The 24851-nt window shown below is 39.2% G+C and overlaps 1 protein-coding gene across 3 annotated transcripts in view; it reads left to right on the top strand.

The window, feature by feature from the left end:
• arfgef1 (ADP-ribosylation factor guanine nucleotide-exchange factor 1 (brefeldin A-inhibited)) overlaps positions 1 to 24851 on the top strand; it is a 211658-nt gene that overhangs the window by 91911 nt on the left and 94896 nt on the right. The window contains exons 6-13 of one of the 3 annotated variants that reach the window (XM_063064730.1): positions 3579 to 3852; positions 6107 to 6217; positions 7915 to 8022; positions 8910 to 9088; positions 18799 to 18932; positions 21789 to 22023; positions 24285 to 24384; positions 24479 to 24618. In XM_063064730.1, the coding sequence (XP_062920800.1) occupies positions 3579 to 3852; positions 6107 to 6217; positions 7915 to 8022; positions 8910 to 9088; positions 18799 to 18932; positions 21789 to 22023; positions 24285 to 24384; positions 24479 to 24618 (1281 nt within the window). The remainder of the gene's footprint in view (positions 1 to 3578; positions 3853 to 6106; positions 6218 to 7914; positions 8023 to 8909; positions 9089 to 18798; positions 18933 to 21788; positions 22024 to 24284; positions 24385 to 24478; positions 24619 to 24851) is intronic. The other 2 variants (XM_063064740.1, XM_063064749.1) reach the window with 2 other exon arrangements.

Below are 24851 nucleotides of genomic sequence, written 5' to 3'. Positions count from 1 at the left end.
CTACCTGGGCAAGAAAGACACGTACGTTCGAATGCTGTTCACAGACTTCAGTTCAGCATTCAACACAATCATTCCTCAGAAACTGATTGGAAAACTGAGCCTACTGGGCCTGAATACCTCCCTCTGCAACTGGATCCTAGACTACCTGACTGGGAGACCTCAGTCAGTCTGGATTGGAAGCAGCATCTCCAACACCATTACACTGAGCATGGGGGCCCCCCAGGGCTGTGTGCTCTGTCCACTGCTGTTTGCCCTGCTGACCCATGACTGTGCTGCAACACACAACTCGAACCACATCATCAAGTTCACCGATGACACGACCGTGGTGGGTCTCATCAGCAAGAGCAATGAGCGTACAGAGAGGAGGTGCTGCGGCTAACGGACTGGTGCAGAGCCAACAACCTGTCTCTGAATGTGAACAAAACAAAAGAGATGGTTGTTGACTTTAGGAGGATACAGAGTGACCACTCTCCACTGAACATCGATGACTCCTTTGTAGAGATCATTAGGAGCACCAAATTTCTTGGTGTTCACCTGGCGGAGAATCTCACCTGGTCCCTCACCACAAGCTCCATAGCAAAGAAAGCCCAGCAGCGTCTCTACTTTTTGCGAAGGCTGAGAAAAGTCCGTCTCCCACCCCCCCCATCCTCACCTCATTCTACAGAGGTTGTATTGAGAGCATCCTGAGCAGCTGCATCACTGCCTGGTTTGGAATTTGCACCATCTCGGATCACAAGACCCTGCAGCGGATAGTGAGATCAGCTGAGAAGATCGTTGGGGTCTCTCTTCCCGCCATTACAGACATTTACACCGCACGCATCTGCAAAGCAAACAGCATTATGAAGGACCCCACGCACCTCTCATACAAATTCTTCTCCCTCCTGCCATCTGGCAAAAGGCATTGAAGCATTAGGGCTCTCACAACCAGACTATGTAACGGTTTCTTCCCCCAAGCCATCAGACTCCTCAATACCCAGAGCCTGGACTGACACCAACCTACTGCCCTCTACTGTGCCTATTGTTTTGTTTATTATTTATTGTAATGCCTGCACTGTTTCGTGCACTTTATGCAGTCCTGGATAGGTTTGTAGTCTAGTGTAGTTTTTTGTGTTGTTTTACATAGTTCAGTGTAGTTTTTGTATTGTTTCATGTAGCACCATGGTACTGGAAAACGTTGTCTCGATTTTACTGTGTACTGTGCCAGCAGTTATGGTCGAAATGACAATAAAAAGTGACTTGAGATGCAGTGTGCTAACTGTTCCCTTGTGCTGTAAATTTCACTGATCACTGTACTTCAGTTCTGGTAGTTGCATATCCCTCCTTCACTATTTGCAGCTTTATTTTCAACTGCTTATTCCCCTGCCTTAACTTATCCCTCTTCTAAAATGCACCATAAAATTTCCTTTGATAAAGACTTCGGCAATTTTTCTTCTGTTTTAGTGACAATTATAGTTGAGTGAAAAATCTTGGAAAACGTTTTATGATGTTAAAGGTATTAACAAGTGGTAATTGTTATTATCTGCTTAAATATATGTGAAGCACATCTAAAATCCTTTAATGATAACTGTGTGCATCTCAGGTAGTCTTCCAAATCTTTGCGGTAAGAAGTCCATATTGGAGAACACCCTATTTTTCCTGCTGTTTTGTAATGCAATGTAGTCCCAATGTATTAACATGATTATCTTCACTTTATGTAAAGATAAGGCTGGAAAAGTTGAAGTAACTGCAAAATAATCAGTGCAGGAACATTAACTTTAGATGTTGTTTGATGTTGTTTTAGGCTGTTCCTTAGACTTACTGGATCTTAAGAAAACTTGTATCTAATTATCATTTCTGTGTAACAGATTGAAACACCCCTCATTAGTTTTAAACCCAGTTTCTAAAAATTTTGACAGCCAAATGGCAGTAAATTAAATTTTGAGTGGAACAATGCCATCAGAATGGAGAGTGGATGGGATAATGGCATGACAGTTTGGTTACATCTATAAATAAGCATGTGGGTGAAAGCCCAACTTCCAGTATGAAGTTTCAAAATCAAAATTCATGCCCTTTTGAACACTAAGAGTAGAAACAGGGATACCTAGATGTAGAGAAAAAATTTAGAAAGCTTTAAAGAATGTTTCCAGAGCAAAATTGTACAGTAGACACGAGGAATTCTGCAGATGCTGGAAATTCAAGCAACACACATCAAAGTTGCTGGTGAACGCAGCAGGCCAGGCAGCATCTCTACGAAGAGATACAGTCGACGATTCGGGCCGAGACCCTTCGGCAGGACTGATGAAGGGTCTCGGCCCGAAACGTCGACTGTACCTCTCGTAGAGATGCTGCCTTGTACAGTAGAATTCAGTTTGGGGTTTTGAAACTGAGACTAAGAACTTGGCAGATCTGGTCTGTAAAGGTTTTTTATTCTAGAAATCTGCTTACCATGTTAATTTTTTTTTCTAACCAAAAATCTTTTTAAATGTGTACATGATAACTAGACCAGGAAGTAGGGGCAAAGATATAGACGCTGAAGTCCAGCTTCAGAAATGGATAGGATAACTGATTAAAAATAAATAACCTGTTTCATTCCAAGACTGCTACTTTCCTTATCGATTTCTTGTTCTTCCGTTAATTTGATATCATTCAAAATTTCTTACCTGATCTTACTCATCGAACATCCCTTTCTTTGCTGATTTATATTGGCTATCCAGTTGCTCAGCCTCCCAGGTTTATAAATCTCATGCCTTAATCAGGGATATTCATTGCCTCATCCATGATGATTCCTAACTTCTTCCAACTTCACAACTCTACAGTATTTTCCTCCACTACTTGAGTGAAGCATTTGTGAGTTTAATAAAATAAGATCCATATTTCAAAACAATACGAGCAGTGGAGAAATTGACATAGGGTTATGGAAGGACAGAATTGGGTCTTGGTTGTGTGTTTGAGTAATTGTCTTTATGTGCATATATTGCTGAAGGGTGTGGGAGGACTGAGTTTGTTAGGACTACAGAGATCATGTGAGGGTCAGGGAAAGGAGTCGTTGCTGGAGGTACTCTAGTTGTATTTGAATACTGAGTGGCAGGCATGTGGTCCCATTTGGTATTTTGCTTGGGATTATTTTGGTGCTGTGACAGGTGTGGCCACTTCATTGATGACCAGTGTTATCTCTTCATTACACCTGCTCTGGAAATCTCTCGTCAGGCTTTCTGTATCTGTCATGATCCAGCATTTTTCTATATTTTTGTTCTGTCTCACTGATGCACTTTCCAAGCACAACCATGTCACTTTCTGTTTCCTTGATTCTCTACTAACTAAACTGCTGTTCCACATTCTCTCCTGTTGATGTTGCAAGTGATTCCACCTTCTTGTGTACTGTTCTTTTCTTTCACTCCATGGTCACTGCTTGAAATGTTATGCTCAACAGGTCCATCCGTAAACTACTTGCAATCTCAATGATCCCTTCCCTTCAAATCTTCAAAACTTTTCCCCAAATATCCCACAATTCTCGTTTGACCTAGAAAAAATTCATTTGTGATTGAGTTCCTTAACCATAAGTTCCACTTTCATCTTAAACCCTGTCTTTGTGCATTCAGCTGCAGGAAGTAAAACAAATGGAAAAGGAGAGACTTCGGCAACAGCATCACCTCCAGCAGGGCCCTGTGAACCAGTATGAACCTGAATCCCCGCAGCTGAGTCGACTTGAGGAGCAGCCAGTCCTTGAGCTGGCTCAAATACCTGAAATAGAATCAGACCACGTCAATGAGGTTGATAAACCTATTCAGGAAGATGCAGAGCCAGAAAATGGAACTGACATTTGTAATGCAGAAAATGAACAAACAGAAGTTGACCAAGCCACTGCAGCAAGAAGTAAATATGTTTGCATGTAATCTCATCTGTAGTCTTTGAGGCTTAAAAGTGTACTTGTTTAAGAATCAAGCAGTTATGGATTTTATTTTTTCCTTCGTTGTATACTGTGAGGTTAAACTATATTGTTTTTTTAAATTGATTTATTTTAATATTGGACTATCCCAGTATTCCCTTTTAGGAATTGAGCTTTACTGAGCATGTGATTACTTATTTATCTACAGTTCTTTTCCTTCTGTTGTCAGCAATAGATTGCTGACAGCCCATGCTAAGAGAAATGTCCAGATATGTATTTCATTTTTCATTATTTGTTATTCTATAAAGTACAATGTTGAAAAATGCTTCCTCTTGATGCAGAGAAGCTCTGGCTCCAGCTAGTGATAGGTTAATTGTGTCGGTGAATGTTTAAATTTGGGGGCATTGCAAAGAATATAGGGTAAGTAAAACATCGGATTACACCAATGTAGAATTAGTGGACATGGCTAATGGAGGGACTCAATGAGGCTGTATCCATGCTATATTTTTAACTCTGTGTAGTAATTTTTTGATCATTCTGACATGGCTTTTGTCAGATTGATGGGAGTGACCTAGTTATTGACTTAAACATAGATGGTTGCTTGTCCATTTTTAATAAAGTGAACTCTGACATTAGAATTAGAATCAGAATCACATTTATTATCACTGACTTGTATAGTGAACTATGTTGTTTTGTGGCAGCCGTTCAGTGCAAGACATAAAAAAAAGATTATAAGTTATAACTAAATAAACAGTTCCAAAAAAGGAATAGCAAGGTAGACCATTCAGAAACCTAATGGCAGAGGGGTAGAAGCTGTTCCTGAAACATTGAGAGTGGTCTCTTTAACTCTTTGCTGATGGGGTAGTAATGAGAAGATGGCATGTCCCAGGTGGTGTGGGTCCTTCATGACGGATGTCGCCTTCATGAGGTACCACCTCTTGAAGATGTCCCCGATGATGGGGAGGGTTATGCCCATGATGGAGATGTCTACAACACTCTGCGGTCTCTTACAATCCAGTGCATTGAGGGTTATATACCCAGAATGCTCTCCACCATATGTCTATAGAAATCAACAAGTCTTAGAATATAAATAATTTTTCTAGTTATTGGAATTATTTTTGAATAATTTTCATACAATAACTTCATTGGTTTTTAGAAATTGTATTAAAAATTATGAGTATACAAAGTTTGGCTTGAAGCACTAGCCTAAAATGAAGTAGGAATAATGAAAAACATATTAGTATGGTGTTATTGAGGGATAAATCCTGCTGCAGATCTTATTGCTTGTACCTGATAAAGAAGAAATAAGAAAGTCTCTTGAGCTTTTTGTACCTGTCTCCTCCACTTATACAGTATGTGTTACTAATTTGTAAAGTATTTAATACTGTGGCACTTACCACCAAATGCAGTAGGAAAACAGAGCTTGTCCAATAAAAGTGTAAATATTTTTTGATGTGATGACTACTTCCAAACTATCCATGAAACCTGTAATTAACAACTGTATATTGAATTAACTCTTCATATATTTCTTCATATTTTGCATATTAATGCTTTAAAAACTTTTTTCTGTCATTATTATGCTTTTTAATCCATCTGTCTTTCCCGTTTTCTGTTTTGTATATGATTTTAGATTAAATACTCTTAACTTCTTAGACAGTTAATGTGTAAAGATTCTTCAATTTGGTTGAAGTGATATTTTGCTCACCCTGTTCGCATAGTTCTCAGTGTCTTCATGGAGGAATGTCTGCTAAGTAGCTTATTGCTAGTCCTAAGATCCACACAGTAATTTCTGAGCATTTGAGCTTATATCACTTGTTCACTGCTGCCCAAAAGTCAGAATGTTTTGTTGGCTATTCGAAATAGTGTTCCTTAGTTTTAATGTTTAATTTAGTGACTAATGAAGAAACAAATTTGCGTCTTAATGCATTTGAAAATCAATTGGTTATAAATTGAGGAAGAGCAGGTACCACAGTTGCCTAGGTGTTAGACACTTAGAGACTTTGACGAACCATGATAACTGGCTGTAATTGCATGTAATCAAATCAATATTTAAATTTCCTTTTGAGGACATAGTATTACACTTCCGTAGGCATGTACAAGAAGGATTTTGTATTGGAAGGATTGTTTTCAAAGCTTCACCTTGCTTTATTTGAAGTAAAGTCAAAGTTAGTTTGATTCGTGCTTGTTTTTTATTTATTTCATGTTGTTCTGAGCATCTTTTATATTCTGTCCTTGTACAAGGTTTTGAAAAAGGGATTGCAGGCAGCAGTCATGGGGAGGGTCTTGAATTTGAGGATAATGTACAGGAAATTGTACAGAACATTCTACAAGAATTGGTGACCACAGTTGGAGGTAGTGTATTCATTTCATCTCTTAGTTTATTCTCATGCTTTGTAACACATGAACATGACATTTTCGTTAAATTTCTTTCATGGATTCATCTTTTAATTTTCCCCCCTTTCTGGCAGTAGAAATTGCAGTTCGGCTATTAAAAACTAAAAAGTTAATAGCCATGATTGGTTTTGTATAGGCTAAATTCAAATATTTGTATAATTCTTAAATATTCTAATTGAATGTTTAGGATCTCTGATAAGACAAATTGATGTCAGCTCCCAGGTGACAATAATTGGCAAAATTCACTCAATTTAGTAAGTATAATATTGTTTAAAATAGGCCCATTAAGATCCAAGGCAAAAGATCTGATGTTATGCAAAACTATCAGGTGATGTTTGAGGGAAGGATTATTCTGCAGGTTCAGAAGTTGCCATTATTTAATGGTGTGAATGGCACATTACAATAAAGACAATGTGTCTGATGCTTATTCTGAATGACATAAATTATTTATTGAAGAGTGTTTGGGGAATTCTCTATAGAATTGATTGAATTGATAAAAATAAGTTTAAATTTTAAAATATACTGTAATTATTGCTTATGACAACTCAAGTATGTTAAGTTAGTTTTACTGCTATTGGTTTTAAAAATATTTCTTTCCATTGTGAATGCAATGATAATTTGAAAGACACTAATGAACAGACTTAAGAAATCTATAAACCTGTCATAAGCTGGTCCGTTTGCTCTAGTGGTGTATCATAAAATCATTTATTCACTTATCCATCACTGAAGCAACAGTGAAGCTTACAATATTCCTTAAAAATAAAATTAACCTAAAGACCAAACTATCAAGATGCTTTTAGGAAAATCAAATAATTTTATAAGAAAACATTGTACACTTTTTATGCAAGTTTATCTGAATCACCCCTAACCATGATTAATTTAAAAAGCCCAGATCAACTCTCCATAATTTGCAGTGATTAATTTTAGGGAAAGTACCTTAGGCCTGTTGAATGCATTTGAAGATATTCGCTTACCTCAAATTTTATTAACAAATGAAAATTCTTTTAATCATTGTAGGCTGCGCAAAGTGATTTTGTGCCAATATCTAGTAGTTTCCATTATTTCATTAAATTTTCCACTATCAGATGTGTCTAACTGTACTTGTGCTTCTATCAGCAATACGTTGGAGGATAACAGCGTCTGTGATTGGGGATGGGAGGGTTTTGGGTCAAAACCCTGCAACGGGTTTAACTTGGTAGGAGATGGAGCAGCAACCCACTAACCATTGTGTTTCATTCATTGTCAATTATTTTTTTGACCATGTACATTCTGGAGAATGAAGATTTCAAAACCCAATATAAACCTCCTAGCAGACAATGGCATTTGTTTTTAAAGTCTTTCAGTTTATTTCATTTGCTAATTGTGAAGCAATCATTCCTGTTAAATTTTTTGGAGCATAATCGATTTTAACTGGAATGGAATATCGACAGGTTTGGGATATCATGAGCAGAAACTTTACATTCTTATAACCTGTTTTAGAAGTTAATATAAGCTATATTATAAATGTGATTTTCTTAAATTTGTCTCTTTCAAAATCTTCTATTATAGTTAAAAGGATTTCAGTCATAATTAGCCAAATAATTTTTGTTTACTTTATTTTTGATTTCCACCCCCAATCCCACTCCCTACTCCCATTTTCTTCCTCCCTTTTAAAGGACCTCTCCCTACTACGCATCTAGGAGGATGGAACGATGTGGGATTTGGACCTCCCCACTACCATCCTCAGTGCTGCTGTGATTGGCCAGTAAAAAGTTCAATTGAAGGTGGGTGAGGCAGTGCCAGTTTTTCCTACCCCTCCTTCAAATAATACAATAAAAATAATCTGAGCCTGAAACTCGTCCATGGATCTGAGTGGTAGGCGAAGTACCATCAAACCATGAACTTGGAATTGCTGTACTTCACTAAATAGGTTTCAGTTTGTTTATACCCATATCACTGCTAAATTAATATATTCCAAAACAATCCTAGATGGGCTGCCTCACTATGTTCTCCAAAAACTGGTAGTAAAACAACACTGCCAATGTTGTTGTAATGTCCCCCAAACCTTGTTCATTCATGGGCATACTAAACTATCAGGGATTCCAGTTAAATAATGCCTAGAATTTGAAATTGCTAGATTTGTTTTCAAAACCTTTCATGGCCTTGACCCTTCCCCAACTGTATTATCTCCTTTTCTCAGTAACCCTTTGAGATGGCTCATTTCTCCAATTTTAGCCTTTTAATCATCCAGTAATCCGTTGCTCCATTTTTGGTGCTCATTCCTTCAGCACCAAAAAGCCATGAGGACCTCACTACTTTTAACCCCTACTATTTTGCTCCTTCAAAGCACTCCTTAAAACCTCCTCTTACTTTATGCAAGCTTTTAGCTATCTGCTCTCATGTCTCTTTATGTGGCTCAGTGTCAATTTTTTTCATAATAATTCTGTGAAGCATTTTAAATGCTGTTTTAAAGTCTCTATAAATATAAGTATTGGAGAAGTTTTTGAAGTTGTATACATTGTTAATAATTCTTTATTATTTGTAGATTAACATCTGTTACTGCTTGCTTTAAGTTTTTACTGACATGTCTTTTCTTCAAAGTGGTATGCACATGAGACAATTTTGAAAGGCATAATTTTGTAAAGTTTTTAATTAAGACATTATCCTCCAGATTTGGAAGAGAAACCAAGTTGTTCTGAAAGTAATGCTGACATCCTAGATGAGGAAACACCAGTAGTCAATGAAGCAGACAGCGTTCATTCTAATGGAATTCCAGGGACACCAATTTCCATGTCATATACTCCATCTCTGCCTGATGACAGATTGTCGGTTTCATCCAGTGATACTCAGGTGATAACAAATTTTTAAAAACTGAGTTACCCCTTATAGTTATTTCAGTTTTGTTGCTATTAACCTTTACAGTTGACATTTAAAGGTTATTGGGTACTAAATAAGTCGATGGCTAAAATCTGTCTGGATAACTTTGAAATTTCTATAGCTTTTCATAAATCAGTGCACAAGGGGATTTTTAGAGTACAGGTTTCCCCCGCCATCCGAAGGTAGAGCGCTCCTATGAAATGGTTCGTAAACTGAAATGTCGTAAAGCGAAAACGCAATTACCATTTATTTATATGGGAAAATTTTGTGAGCGTTCGCAGACCCAAAAATAACCTACCAAATCATACCAAATAACACATAAAACCTGAAATAACAGTAACATATAGTAAAAGCAGGAATAATATGATAAATACACAGCCTATATAAAGTAGAAATACTTTTCCACAAACATTGCCGGCACTGTTCGCCGAAGCGAAAATCTCACACAAGCGTTCTCGGCAGAAAATCTCACGCAAGCGGTGTTGGCAAAAACACAGCGCAAGCGCTCTCCAGTAACCTTTAAGTTATGAAGCTGCCAAATCATACCAAATAACATGTAAAAATACACAGCCGATATAAAGTAGAAATAATGTATGTACAGTGTAGTATCACTTACTGGAATTGGGAAGACAGCGCCAAGCACACTGATGATGGTGTGTTGGACTGAGTCGTCGCAGGTTGGGTGGTGCAGTGGCCCCCACCCTCCAGGCCGCCGACCGATACATTGCCGCAAAGCACGCAGGGGTCCAGCGGTAGCCGGGAGGCACACAGCACATCTTTAAGAAAAAAGCCGAAATAAACATGCTAATTAATTAGGTGCCGCCCGACACGTAATTGTCAGTCCAGATCAATGCCGATTGCATCGCCCCTGATCTGGGCCGACATTTACGTGTGGGGTGGCACCTAATTAATTAACATGTTTATTTCAGCTTTTTTCTTAAAGATGTGCTGTGTGCCTCCTGGCTACCGCTGCATTCTCCAGGAATCGGTATCTGTCTGTGGCCCGGGGGTTGGGGTGGTGGGACACTGGGGTGCATCTCGTCGTCTGTTTCCATTAGAGCAGGCGGCTCATCTTCTCCTCTGTCGAAGGTCAAGGTTTGTCGTCTGCTGTGGCTGATGTGGAAGGCTTGCTTGACTGCTTAGCCTAGCGCATTTTTCTATCATACAGTTCTTTGTAAGGACTCAAACCATCTTGCAAATATCCCCTAAACCTATGTACCCTTTCAGAATTAAAGTCGTACTTTAGCATTGCAGCGAAAATCTCACGCAGTTGCTTCACGTTCATTTTGCTACTGCATTCGATTTCAATTGTTATCCTTTCCTCTTCCAATTGCATTAGCTCTTCATCTATCAGTTGTTGGTCATAGGATGCCAAAACCTCTTCAACATCATCTTCGTCAGCTTCCACAAGCCAAACTCACTTTGTCCTTACTTCGTTCACCATGATCAAAACGCTTAATTATGTCTAGTTTTACACTAAGTGTAACACCCTTACAAGCTCTTTCAGGCTTTTCCAATACCTCAGAACTCATCTTGCAAACGGCTGCTCACAGGCATGTGTTAAAGCAATGCCATTCCAAATCTGGGTGAGAGCGGCTGCTCGGGGCGCGCGCTGCCTTTTATCGCGCGCGGATTTTTTTGTGCGCTGATTTTTTATCGCACGCTTTTTTCCGTAACAGTGAAAACACCTGTTAGTGAAAACAGGGTACTAACGTAGGTCTTTCATAACAGTGAGGTTTCGTAAAGCGAAAGTTCGAAAAGCAGGGGACACTTGTATACGTGTCAACATTTAGAAGCTGATATTTGCGTTTTTTTTTAAATATCAAGTTATTTTAACGTTAGCACAGTGTTAAGCCTTGCCATAAACTATGGTTTAAGAATATGCTAATATTTGATAGCTTTTGTTTTAAAGCAGTACAATTTCCTCTGACTTTCATGAACGCTTGTGACTTTGAAAAGTCAATACTACAAACATTCTTCTTACCTAGCTGAAGTTGTCGCAGCCAGGCATTCTCTTTTTAATACAGGAAATCGATCAACTGAATGTTTATTTGACTGGAGATAGCACTTGAAACCTTCCCTACAAGGAGACAAATTTTTCTGGACAAGTTAGCCTTTCCTCCTTGAGTCTACATCTTTTGATCTATTGCTTTGTTACACTTCAAAGGAGATCGGCATTTTAGATTGAGTTATCAATTGCAATGGAATCCATACCAAAGACATGCCCTACTCCAAATATCAGTATTGATGCTCAGTAAAAAATTGTGCATGGGCATCACCCACGCACAACTGGAAGTTGCTGCAAACAGCTTAATTTGTTGGATGTCCTTTAGGTTTTTAGGGTGGTTGGACATGAATTTTATATTTGCCATGAAATGTTAGGCTTTGCATCCAGTATTCCAGCAAAGGCACTTTCTCAACACAAGGATTAAGACCATAAGATATAGGAGCAGAATTAGGCCAATTGGCCTATTGAGTCTGCTTCACCATTTCATCATGGCTGGTCCAATTTTCCTCTCAACCCCAATCTTCTGGCTTCTCCCTGTATTCCTTTATGCCCTGACCAATCAAGAATCTATCAACCCTTGCCTTAAATATGCACAAAGTCTTGGCCTCCACACCTGCCTGTGGCAAAGAATTCCACAGATTCATCATGTTCTGGCTAAAGAAATTCCTTCTCATTTCTGTTCTAAAAGGATGCCCCTCTATTCTGAGGCTGTGTCCTCTGGTCTTAGACTCTCCCACCTGAGGAAACATCCTCTCCGCATCACTCTGTCAAGGCCTTTCACCATTCGATAAATTTCAATGAGGTCAACCCTCATTCACCTGAATTCAAGTGAATACAGGCTCAGAGCCATTGGGCATTCTTAATATAACAAGCCATTCAATCCTGGAATAATTTTTGTGAACCTCCTTTGAACCCTGTCTAGTTTCAGCACATCCTTTAAGATAAGGGGCCCAAACCTGCTCACAATATTCCAGGTGAGGCTTCACCAGTGCTCTATAAAGTTTAAACATTATATCCTTGTTTTTATATTCTAGTCCTCTTGAAATGAATGCTAACACTGCATTTGCTCTCCTCACCACATATTCGACATGCAAATTAACCTTTAGGGAACTCTATACAAGGACTCTCAAGTCCCTTTGCATCTCAGTGTTTTGTATTTTCTCTCCATTTATAATAGTCAACCTTTTCATATCTTCTACCATAGTGCATGACCGTGCACTTTCCAACACTGCATTCCGTCTGCCATTTCTTTGCCCACTCTCCTAATCTGTTTTCCTCAAAACCACCGCCCCCTACAGCTATCTACATATCGCCTGCAAACTTTGTAACAAAGCCATCAATCCATCATCCAAATCATTGCCATGTAACTTAAAAAGAATCGGTCCCAACACAGAACCCTGTGGGACACCACTAGTCACCAGCAGCCAGTCAGAAAAGGCTCCCTTTATTCCCACTCTTTCACCCCTGCCAAACAGCCACTGTTTTATCCATGCTAGAATATTTCCTGTAATATCAGGAGTTCAGAGCTTGTTAAGTAGCCTCATGTGTGCCACCTTATCAAAGGTCTTCTGAAAATCCAAGTACATAACATCAACCAATTCTCCTTTGTCTATCCTGCTTGTTATTTCTTCAAAGAATTTCAACAGATTTGTCAGGCAAGATTTTCCCTTGAAGAAACCATGCTGTCTACGGCCTATTTTATCATGTGCCTCCAAGTACCCTGAGACCTCATCCTTAATAATCGACTCCAACATCTTCCCAACCACTGAGATCATACTAACTAGTCTATAGTTTCCTTTCTTTAGTTCCTCTCCCTCCTTGAAGAATGGAGTGATGTTTGCAATTTTCTGCTCTTCTGGAACCAATCCAGAATCTAGTAATTCTTGAAAGATCATTATGAATGTCTCCACGATCTCTTCAGCCAAGTCTTTCAGACTCTGGATGTACACCCTCTGGTGCAGGAGCCTTGTATACCTTCAGCCCTTTCAATTTCCCAAGAACTTTCTCTCTAGTTATGGTAACGTCGCACACTTCATGGCCCCCTGACACCTGGAATTTTTACTAAACTGCTAGTGTCTTCCACAGTGAAGACTGATGCAAAATACTTATTCAGTTTGTCTGCTGTTTCATTGTCCCCCATTACTACCTCTCCAACATCATTTTCCAGCGGTTCGATATCGACTCTCACCTCTCTTTTACACTTTATGTATCTAAAGCTTTTGGTATCCTCTTTAATATTATTGGCTAGCTTACTTTCCTATTCCGCCATTACCTTAATGACTTTTTTTTTAAGTTTTCTGTTGGTTTTTAAAAGCTTCTAAGTGTCTTTTAGGCGCAAAACCGCCCTACCTGGTGCGGCCTCATCCACGAGGGCTGTCAAGCTTACAAAGCAAGGCGCATTGCTGAAGCACAACATAAACACGAGCTGCGCAAGTCCAGAGCCACCAGCGCAACAACTGCAGTGCCTACACATGTCTGCCCAACATGTGCCAGGACATTCCGTGCCCAAATTGGCCTGACCAGTCATCTTCGGACACACCGCACCCAGTCTCAAAATGACTAATGGTGTCGAGGTCTTCATCGATGACGATGGACAAACCACTAAAAGCTTCCCAATTCTCCAATTTGCCTCTAATACTTGCTCTATAATGTGCCCTCTCTTTGGCTTTTATGTTGGCTTTGTCTTGTTTTGTTAGCTATGGTTGTGTCATGTTTCCATTAGAATATTTCTTACTCTTAGGGGTATATATATATATCCCATGCCTTCTGAATTGCTTCCAGAAATTCCAACCATTGCTGCTCTGTCATCATCTCTGCCAGTGTCCTTTTCCATTCAATTCTGACTAACTCCTCTCTCGTGCATCTGTAATTCCCCTTACTTCTCTGTAATACTGATACATCTGACTTTAGCTTCTCCTTCTCAAATTTCATGGTGAATTTGATCATATTATGATCACTTTCCCCTAAGGGTTCTTTTACTTTAAACTCTCCAATCAGTTCTGGTTCATTGCACAACACCTAATTCAGAATAGCTCATCTATGAGCTGCTCTAAAAAGCCATCTCGTAGGCACTCTAGAAATTCCCCCTCTTGTAATCTAGCACCAACCTGATTTTCCCAATCTTATCTGCATATTGAAGTCCCTTATGACTATTTTAGCATTGACCTTTTGACACCCCATCTATCTCCCATAGTAATTTTTAGGCCACATCCTTTCTACTGTTTGGGTATCTGGGAGCTTAATATCCAAGGATACACGTTGTATTGAAAGGATAGGCAGGAAGGGGTGGTGTTGCTCTTTTGGTGAATGATGAAATCAAATCATACAAAGAGGTGACATAGGATTGGAAGCTGATCCTTAGCTCTACTTACAATGAGTCAACACCTTCCGATCCTATGTCACCTCTTGGTATGATTTGATTTCATTTTTCACTAACAGAACAACGCCACCCCTTCCTGCCTATCCTTTCGATACAACCTGTATCCTAAGCTCCCAGCTATAATCTTTCAGCCACGATTCCATGATGGCTATGACATCATACCTGCCAATCTGCAAGTGTGCTGCAAGTTCATCTATGTTATTCCGTATACTGAGTACATGCAGATACAACACCTTCAGTCCTGTATTCACCCTATCTCATTTTGTCACACCATGCTCAACCTTTTGGTTCCTAAATTTGTCTGATGTCTTACCAACATCTGTCCCCACCTCTCCGCAAACTGTTCTGGCACTCTGGTTCCCATCCCCCTGAAATTCTAGCTTAAACCGCACCATGCAGCATTAACAAACCTTCCTGTTAGGATATTAGACTCCCTCCTGTTCAGGTGCTAACTGTCCCTTCTGTGCACATCTCACCTTCCCTGGAAGAGAGCCCAATGATCTAAAATAAATCTTATGCCTTCCCTTCTACGCCAATTCTTTAGCCATTTATTGAACTGTATAATCTTCCTAGTTCTAGCCTCACTATCATGTGGGCATTGGTAGCAATTCTGCACCCTTTTTTCTCCAAACATACCTTTGCTCATTGCAGCCAAAAATTCTATTCAAAAGGTTCAAAGGAACATCTAAACAAGCCTGATGCGTTTTGGAAACAAGTCCTGTGGACTGCTGAAGTTAAAATAGAACTTTTTGGCCACAATGAGAAAAGGTATGTTTGGAGAAAAAAGGGTGCAGAATTTCATGAAAAGAACCCCTCTCTAACTGTTAAGCACAGGGGTGGATTGATCATGCTTTGGGCTTGTGTTGTAGCCAGTGGCACGGGGAACATTTACTGGTAGAGGGAAGAATGAATTCAATTAAATACCAGCAAATTCTGGAAGCAACATCACACCATCTGCAAAAAAGCCGAAGATGAAAAGAGGATGGCTTCCACAACAGGATAATGAACCTAAACACACCTCAAAATCCACAATAGACTACCTCAAGATGTGCAAGCTGAAGGTTTTGCCATGGCCCTCACAGTCCCATGACCTAAACATCATCGAGAATCAGTGGATAGACCTCAAAAGAGCAGTGCATGCAAGACGACCCAAGAATCTCACAGAATTAGAAGCCTTCTGCAAGGAAGGATGGGTGAAAATTCCCCAAACAAGAATTGAAAGACTCTTAGCTGGCTACAAAAAGCACGTAGAAGCCGTGATACTTGCCAAAGGGGGTGTTACTAAGTACTGCCATGTAGGGTGCCCAAATTTTTGCTTTGGGCCCTTTTCCTTTTTTGTTATTTTGAAACTGTAAAAGATGGAAATAAAAAAGTTCTCTTGCTTAAAATATTAAAGGAATGTGTCATCTTTTAACATTATGCCTTTCGGAAATCAGCTCATGTTTTACTTGCTTAGCTATTCAGAGTAACAGAAATTTTGACCAGGGGTGCCCAAACTTTTGCATGCCACTGTATATGTGTGTGTGTGTGTGTGTGTGTGTGTGTGTGTGTGTGTGTGTGTGTGTGTGTGTGTGTGTGTCTCTATATATCACCATATACAACCCTGAGATTAATTCTCAATAAAAGACTGCTCAACTTGGATGTTCAACCGGAGTGCAGACAACAACAAACTGTACAAAACAGTCCTTGAAAATGAGTCCCATTGGCTATCTGAACATTTCAATGATGAGGCAATTTGAGTGAAGTTTTCCCCTTTGTTTCAAGAGTCTGATGGTTGAAGGGTAGTAATTGTTTGTGAACCTGGTGGTGTAAGCCCAAAGTCTCACCATCTTCCTGATGGCAGCAGTGAAAAGAAAGCATGTCCTGCGTGGCAGGGGTCCTTGATGATGGCGTTTCATGTAGATATGCTCAATGGTTGGGAAGGCTTTACCCTTGATGGACTGAACCATATCCACTACTTTTTATAGGATTTTCCTTTCAAGAGTATTAGTATTTCCATACCAGGCTGTGAGCAGCCAGTCATATTATTTATTAATTACATACTATTTATTATAAATTGCTATATATTGCCCTTTGCACATTTAGACGAAGACATAATGTAAAGATTTTTGCTCGTGTATATGAAAGATGTAAAAAATAATGTCAATTCAAGTTAAATTCAGTATTCTCTCCACTACACATCTATAGAAGTTTGTTGGAGTTCTAGCTGTCGTGCCGAATCTCTGCAAACTCCCAAGGAAGTAGAGGCGCTGTCATGCTTCCTTCGTAATTGCACTTACGTGCTGGGTCCAGGACAGGTCCTCTGAAATAATAACACCAAGGAATTTAATCTAATCAAATTAAAACTAAATTCAGAGAATCCCCAGGTTTGTACAGCATTCCGATCCTAAGAACATTTCTTAACCCATACTGTTTATAAGTTGCAAATGAACAAAAAACAGTGTATGAGTGGAGATCACAGAAACAGCTTTGATGGGAGAGCAGCCTTGCTCAGCACTCCCAGCTCTACCAGACTTGACCCTCAAATTTTAAAACATATTAATTTTCAGTACAGATTGACTCTCAAATCTTTGGAGTTCATTGGCAAGCTGAGCTACCCATATCTATTAGATCCACACTTGCATGAGGTGGGTCTTCCTTTTGCAAAAAAATCATATTGTATGCATTTGTATTGGATCTTGGTGAGACTGCATCAGGGGTAGTGTACAGTTTTGGTCTCCTTACTTGTATACAAAAAAAAAAGATATCCCTGACATGGAAGGAATATTATGAATATTCAGTAGATCTCCCCCTCCCACTTTCAAATCTCTTGCTAGCTCCTCTTTCAGTTAGTCCTGACGAAGGGTCTCGGCCCAAAACATCGACTGTACCTCTCCCTATAGATGCTGCCTGTCCTGCTGCATTCACCAGCAACTTTGATGTGTGTTGCTTGAATTTCCAGCATCTGCAGAATTCCTGTTGTTTGCGTTTTTAAAATTCATTACATATGCTTCTCAAATTGCACATCAATTCTCATAAAGAACTCTCAAATAAGACCATAAGACATTGGAGCAGAACTGGGCCATTTGACCCATCAGTTCTGCTCTTTCATTCCATCATGGCTGTTTTATTATCCCTCTCAGCCCCATTTTCCTGCCTTCTCCCCGTAACCTTTGACACCCTGACTAACTGTGAACCTATCAACCTCTGCTTTAAATGACTTGGCCTCCACAGCCATCTGTGGCAATGAATTCCCCAAATTCACTACCCTCTGGTTAAGTAAATTCCTCTTCATCTCTATTCTAAATGGATGTCCCTATATCCTAAGGTTGTCCTCTGGTTCTGAGATTCACTCACTATAGGAAACATCCACTCTATCCAGGTCCTTAAATATTTGCAGGGTTTTGTTCTAAACATAATGATATGTATAAAAGATAGGGAGTAGGGCTAGATCAGTCAACATCAAGTTTCCTGCATTATTGTTTCTGATTTTTAGACCACAACCTGGTTCGTCTTTTTAAGCCGACTTTAAATTATCTGTGAGTGAATGGTTAGATAAACACTGTAGCAATTCAATAATCGAACAGAGAACCCACCCATGCAACTTCCTATTACTAAATTGAACCTATCATATCTATGTGGAATCCTCACCACTGGCAAATGAATATACAATTTATCAAAGCAAGCATCAGTCTGTAAATGAGGAGACCCCATTTTATTTAACATTGGATATCTAAGCATTGGTTATTTACTCAGTTTTATCTTCTCTAAAATATGAAAATTGTACAAAGATCAATATATCTGTTTCATGAAGTATATTGTAAAGCATTTTGCAGAATATTTGCGAAATTCAGAGATGGTTAATATTTTATCTACTTTGGAATGGACAGAGGTGAATTAAACATTGCTAACTTAAATATATTAACATACAGTGATTGCTTGGCTAACCTCCAGATAATATGTTGCAAGTGGCAACTGCTCCATAATGTTCATAATAGCTAGATGAATTGTTTATCCTTTGCTTGACTTATATGAAATGAAGATTAGTTTCTCTTAATTTGTTACTGATCTCACATGAAAGGAAATAATCTCATGGTGCTTAAGTCCATACAAGAATGTCTTAGTTTTGTTATATTTCATAGATAATTTCTAACAGTCAGTCATGTAATTTGTTTAAATAAAATATAAAATGTTTGAAGGTTAAGTACAATATTTCTCTGTCTTCTCAAATATTCTAATATATTTATGAAGTTTTGGAGCAAAAAAGCTTTGCTGAATAAATGATATAATACTATAATGATTTGGCTTTATTTGTAGGAATGCGGAATCACCCCAGGAGGTCCTTCTAGTGCTAAGTTCTCTCATATTCTACAGAAAGATGCTTTTTTGGTCTTCAGATCATTATGTAAGCTCTCCATGAAACCACTTTCTGATGGTCCCCCTGATCCAAAGTAAGTGCAGAGCATGGAAATGGCTTGCGTTTGTAATATATTTTCAACTAATTTTAACAGTTGAATTTTATATCAATTTGACCTTCATAAGTATACTTTCTCAGTTACTCGTATTGCATTTTTTGATCAGAAAATAATCACCTACACATACTGTACAAGAAGATTCAATAGAATCAAACGTCTAAGTCTTCTTTGTCTTAACATAATAGGCACCCAGTTATAGTATAATTCTTCATTATGCTTAGCAGTTTCTTCTTGGAATTCTTTCAAAACTCCTAAATCTGAATCTGATTTCACATTTATACTCTTATAATTAGTAAGATGTGCAAGTCCTCATTCATGTTCAGTAGTGCCATTTAAAGTTTCTTAAAGATAGAGATACAGAAGCTAGTACTTGTTAGCAAATAGTAAAAGTATCACCCAGAATCTGTTGCCTGACTTGTGGAAGCTCTTACTGGTGAAGCAGTGTTTAGCCAACCAATGTATTTATGTTTTACTTGCTGGTTTGTGAAGGCTGATGTTGTTTCAGTGTCATTCAGAGTGGGTCACCATTCCCTTTAGGGTGTGTTTGGTCCTTTTGTTCTCAAGATGAAAAGCAGTAGTTGTTTTTTGGGTATTTGATTTAAGCTTCTACTTCCTGAAATATTCTTCCATGATCTCTAGGTACTTGTTCCAGTTGGACTCCAAGGTGGCTACTTGTGTGGCCAGGGTAAGTTCCGCTCCATGTCAAGGTGATAAGTCTCATGGCAGTCAGTGTTGAGGAACCAGGTTGAGCTTAGTCAGATCCTGAAGTAGACACAACTTCTTTTTGCTTTGTGTCATCCATACAAGTTGTAGTGATTTGCGAGCAAGAACTGATCTTTGAGTTTTAACCCAGCAACACAAAATTTCTTGCATCTGCCGAATGTGTTCAGTCTAGGTTTTAACCCTAGTGATGACCTATAGTAGTCATGCTTCTGGAAACCAGGCTTGATGTATCGTGTACATGCCCAAAGTCTGTTCACTGTCATTGTTTTTGCCCAAAATCCTATTACTACTTTGAGGATTTATGGCTCAACAAAAAGCTTAATTTTCCCAAAGGTGTTATATTCAACAGATTATAGTTTGTGGACAAGAGTGATTATAGCCTCTTGACCTTCTTTGTGAGTTTTTGTTGAGCTTTCCAGGTTTGAGTATCTCCATTGCTTCCTGCCATGTTTTCTAGGTGCATGAATATTTGAAGTAAATTTAGACACAGGACTAAGATGGTCTAATAAATAACTGCTTAAATATGACAGGTCAATTGGTATTAGCTGCATTGTTTTACATTTTCCTGGGCACACTGAAATTTAGGCAAAAATGACTGTTGTTCAGCTTGGTAATATAGGACTGACTATCAGGGCTAAGCCATTATTTTGAGCTTTTATTCTCTGAAAGGGGCATTCAAAGGTTTCAAAGGTACATTTAATGTCAGAGAGATGTATATAATATACATCCTGAAATTCTTTTTCTTCGCAACCATCCATGAAAACGGAGGAGTCACCAAAGAATGTTAGAACCCCAAAGCCCCCGAGCTCCCCCCTACCCGTGCATAAGCAGCAGAAAAGCAACAATTCCCCCATCCCACACCTCCAGCAAAAAAAAACATCGCCCCCCTGAACACTCAAGCGTGCAGCAAAGCATCAATAAAGACACAGACTTGCAGTACCCCAAAGGTACTCATTCACCTGATATTTCAACATACCACAAGACAGAGAGAGATATCTCTCTCTCGTTCTCTCTCTCTCTCTCTCTCTCTCTGTCTCTGTCTCTCTCTTCCCCCTCCCCCTAATAAAGGAGAAAGAGATGTCCCCATTTCACTGCAAGAGGAAACAACTCGCTGATTTACGATGTTAAAACTCTGTTGTGTCGCTTTCTCCAAGCTCTGTGCCTAAAGAACTCCAGTCTCTGGGCACATAGCCAGCAGCCTTCTAGCTGCATTTGATCCTTTGTCTCCCACTACACACTGATTTCCTGCGGAGGCACTGACCTCAAGTCCACCCGCCTCCAGAGCCACGAAATTCTGGGACCCTGAAGGCGCACAAGTCTTCCAGGCTGCATACTTGGCATTTCAAATAGCAGCCATTTGAGAGACCTCGAGAGCGGTCCCGTTCCCGGGAAGAACTGAAGTCAGCATAACTCCAGGTCAGGATCTTCAAAAGAACCCTGAAAGAGAAAAATAGAGATATTAAAAATAGAAATAGAGCTGTTTCCAAAGATGCAAGCAAAGAAGTCGCCGTTAGGTGCCATTGTCCTCCTAAGCTCCACCCACCCCTTTCATAACCATTCCCTGGAAAACTGTTCCCCTTTCTGATACTGTTTCCATATAAGTGGAATAAAAATGCTGAAAACACTCAGCACGTCAAGCTTTTAGGTCGCATATAGATCCCAAAGGGATGGATCCGATAGAGTCTCCAATTGCCAACATATCACCTGGATACAGTAAGCATGAATTGGTATAAATCATCTTTTGTTATGATCAACATCGAAACTGAAGAGAGGAATAGCATGTGAAAATAAGTAAATAAAATCTAAAGTGGTACCAATCATAAGTTTGAGCATGTAACCACAGGATTTTCTATGAAGAAAGGATTGAATTGTATTTACTGTAAACAAGTTAGTCCTTTACAGTGTTATTTTATTTTGGAACATATCTCCAAACCTCAACTTTCATCTCATTTATGAATGGCATTTAAATTGTTTTTTCAAAAGGAAGTTAACAATGAAAAGTTTGATTTATCAAATCTGCCAATTAATACAAATTGAAGGGATTTTTGTTTTCATTCTTTGCTTTTCAGAAGATTTTCTAAATCTCAGTTTTACTTTTTTCCCTTTTAGGTCTCATGAATTGAGGTCAAAGATCCTTTCACTACAGTTACTTCTATCAATTTTACAAAATGCCGGACCAATCTTTCGAACAAATGAGATGTTCATCAATGCAATTAAGCAATATCTTTGTGTAGCCTTGTCAAAAAATGGTGTGTCTTCTGTACCGGAAGTATTTGAGTTGTCACTTTCCATCTTCCTCACTCTTTTGTCAAACTTCAAAACTCACCTGAAAATGCAGATTGAGGTAAAATATTAATTCTGGACTTCTATAATGTTTAATAATATCTTTATGAACAAAAAATACCTAGGCAAACCTGTGCCTGGTGGCTGTGAAGAATGAATGTATGATGTAATTAAATCTTTAGTCTATTTTGACATCAAAGAGATTGGAATCATTTGATTCATTGAATTTTGACTGGGTATTGAACACAAATATTAACATCTCTTTCATGGATGTTTTTGTTCTTTCTTGCACAACCCAATTGCATACCTAGCACAGTTAAGAATGAGCTTCTTGCTCATTCTTTATCTGTTATGGTACAAGTAAGGCAGTAAGAATGACTCCATGGGCTGTGTTTTGTTCTGTGTGTGGGATGTGGAAATCCTGGGAGACCTCCAGCGTCCTGGATAACCACATCTGTACCAGGTGCACTGAATTTGGGTCCTCAGAGAACGTGTTAAAGAACTGGAACTGCAACTCGATGACCTACGGCCCATAAGGGAAACTGGGATGATGATAGATTGGAGCTACAGGGAGATGGTTACTCTTGGGTTGCAGGAGACCAGTGAATGGGTGACTGTCAGGAGAGGGAAGGGAAGTAGGCAGCCAGTACAGAGTACCCCTGTAGCTGTTCCTCTCAATAAATTCCCCCTCATTTTGGATACTGTTAGATGGGGGGGGGGCGGGGGGGCTTCCTGCTAAGGCAAGCTGCAGTAACCGTGTCTCTGACACTGTGGCCCAGAAGGGAAATGAACAGAGGAGGAATGCAAACGTGATAGGAGATTCTGTAGTTAGTGGAGTAGATAAGAGAGTCTGGACACGATAGGGAGACCCAGATGGTATGTAGCCTCTATGGTGCCAAGGTCAAAGATGTCCCAGATTGACATTCCAAAGGGGAAGGCAGAGCAGCCAGATGTCTTGGTACATATTGGTAGCAATGATATTGGAAGGACGAGAGGAGATCCTAAAAAGAAAATTTGGAGAGCTAGGTAGCAAGCTAAAAAGCAGGACCTCCAGGGCAACAATCTCTGGATTGCTGCATGTGCCATGTGTCAGAGAGGGCAAGAATAGGATAATTTGACAGATGAGTGCATGGTTGAGGAACTGGTGCAGGTGACAAGGTTTTAGATTTCTGGATCATTGAGATCTCTTCTGGGGAAAGTATGAGTTGTACAAAGGAGACAGGCAGCACCTGAACCTGAGGGAAACCAATGTCTTGCAAGCAGGTTTGCTAGAGCTGTTGGGGAGGTTAAACTAATTTGGCAGGGGGATGCGGAATGGAGTGATAGGGCTGAGGATAGGGATGTTGATTTACAAGCAGATGTAGTGTATAGTGAGACTGTCAGGAAGGACAAGCAGTTGATAGAGCAAAATTGCAGTCAGTGAGATGGCGTGCAGTGTCAAAGGGGCAGAATTAAAAAGGGTGACAGATACAGGACTGGAGGTGTTATATTTGAATACACACAGTCTACAAAACAAGATAGATGATCTTGTGCCTTCAGAGATTAGCAGGTATACCATTGTGGGTATCACATAGTCATGGCTGAAAGACAATTGTAGTTGGGAGGATACGCAATTTATCGAAAGGACAGACAGGTAGGCAGGGAAGGAGGAGTGGCTCTGCTGGTAAATAATGAAATCTGATCTGTAGAAGAGGTGACATAGGATTGGAAGATGGAGAATCCTTTTGGGTAGAGTTAAGAAACTACAAGGGTTAAAAAGACCCTGATGGGAGTTATTTACAGGCTTCCAAACAGTACCCAGGATGTGGGCTACAAATTACAACGGGACATAGAAAAGGCATGTCAAAAAGGCAATGTCACATTAGTCATGGGGAATCTCAATATGTAGATGGATTGGGAAAATCAAATTGATGCTGGATTCCAAGAGAGAGAATTTGTGGAGCCTCTGTGGTAGCTTTTTGGAGCAGCTTGTGCTTGAGCCCACAAGGGGGATCAGCAGTTTTGCTCCGATGTCTTATGGACTTAAGAGACCTCAACCAAATGACAGCAAAAATGGCTTGTGTTATGTAAATAAAAATGGCCAAGACCAACTAATTTTCTTTCCTCCTCCCTCTCCCTCCCTGCTGTTGAAACGAAGACTAGTTTATGTATAGAGGATCCAGGCTTGCATGTACTATGTAAATACTTTGAGGTTATTTTCACATCTTTAGCTTAAATATTATTGTTGCTAAGTATATGAAAGTCATTAAAAAATTTAACTGGCATTTTATTTGTTGTCAAAATTGCAGCATATTGACATTTTCATTACATGTTTTGATTTAGGTATTCTTCAGAGAAATATTTCTTTATATATTGGAAACTTCTACAAGTTCATTTGATCATAAATGGATGGTAATTCAAACTCTGACCAGAATATGTGCAGGTAAGATTTTTAATTACACTTTTCAGGTCTTTGATGTTAAGAAATTTAACATGAACTCTCTAATCTTGTAAATTTATATCAATTAAATTTGCAGATGCTCAAAGTGTGGTGGACATTTATGTAAATTATGATTGTGACTTAAATGCTGCAAACATCTTCGAAAGATTGGTTAATGACTTATCTAAAATAGCCCAAGGACGAGCTGGTCATGAGCTGGGAATGACCCCTGTTCAGGTAATAGAAATGTACAAAGAAATTGATTACAATTGCATGGCAATATGTAGGATATAAGAATTGGCTCTGCACTCTTGTGATATCTCATTTGGGATAGTTTGTATCTAATGTATATGCAAGGATGTCTGAACTTGACAGCCACCTTGAAAGGTGTGGTTCTTTTTGTCAAGTGAAAGGATTTTTTTCATCATTCTAGTTAGCACATATCTGGCTTGGACCTGTATTGCTAACCT

This window comes from Mobula hypostoma, chromosome 1 (genome assembly GCF_963921235.1).
Source record: "Mobula hypostoma chromosome 1, sMobHyp1.1, whole genome shotgun sequence".
Taxonomy (NCBI): Eukaryota; Metazoa; Chordata; class Chondrichthyes; order Myliobatiformes; family Myliobatidae; genus Mobula; species Mobula hypostoma.
This window is presented reverse-complemented; position numbering and strand designations above follow the sequence as displayed.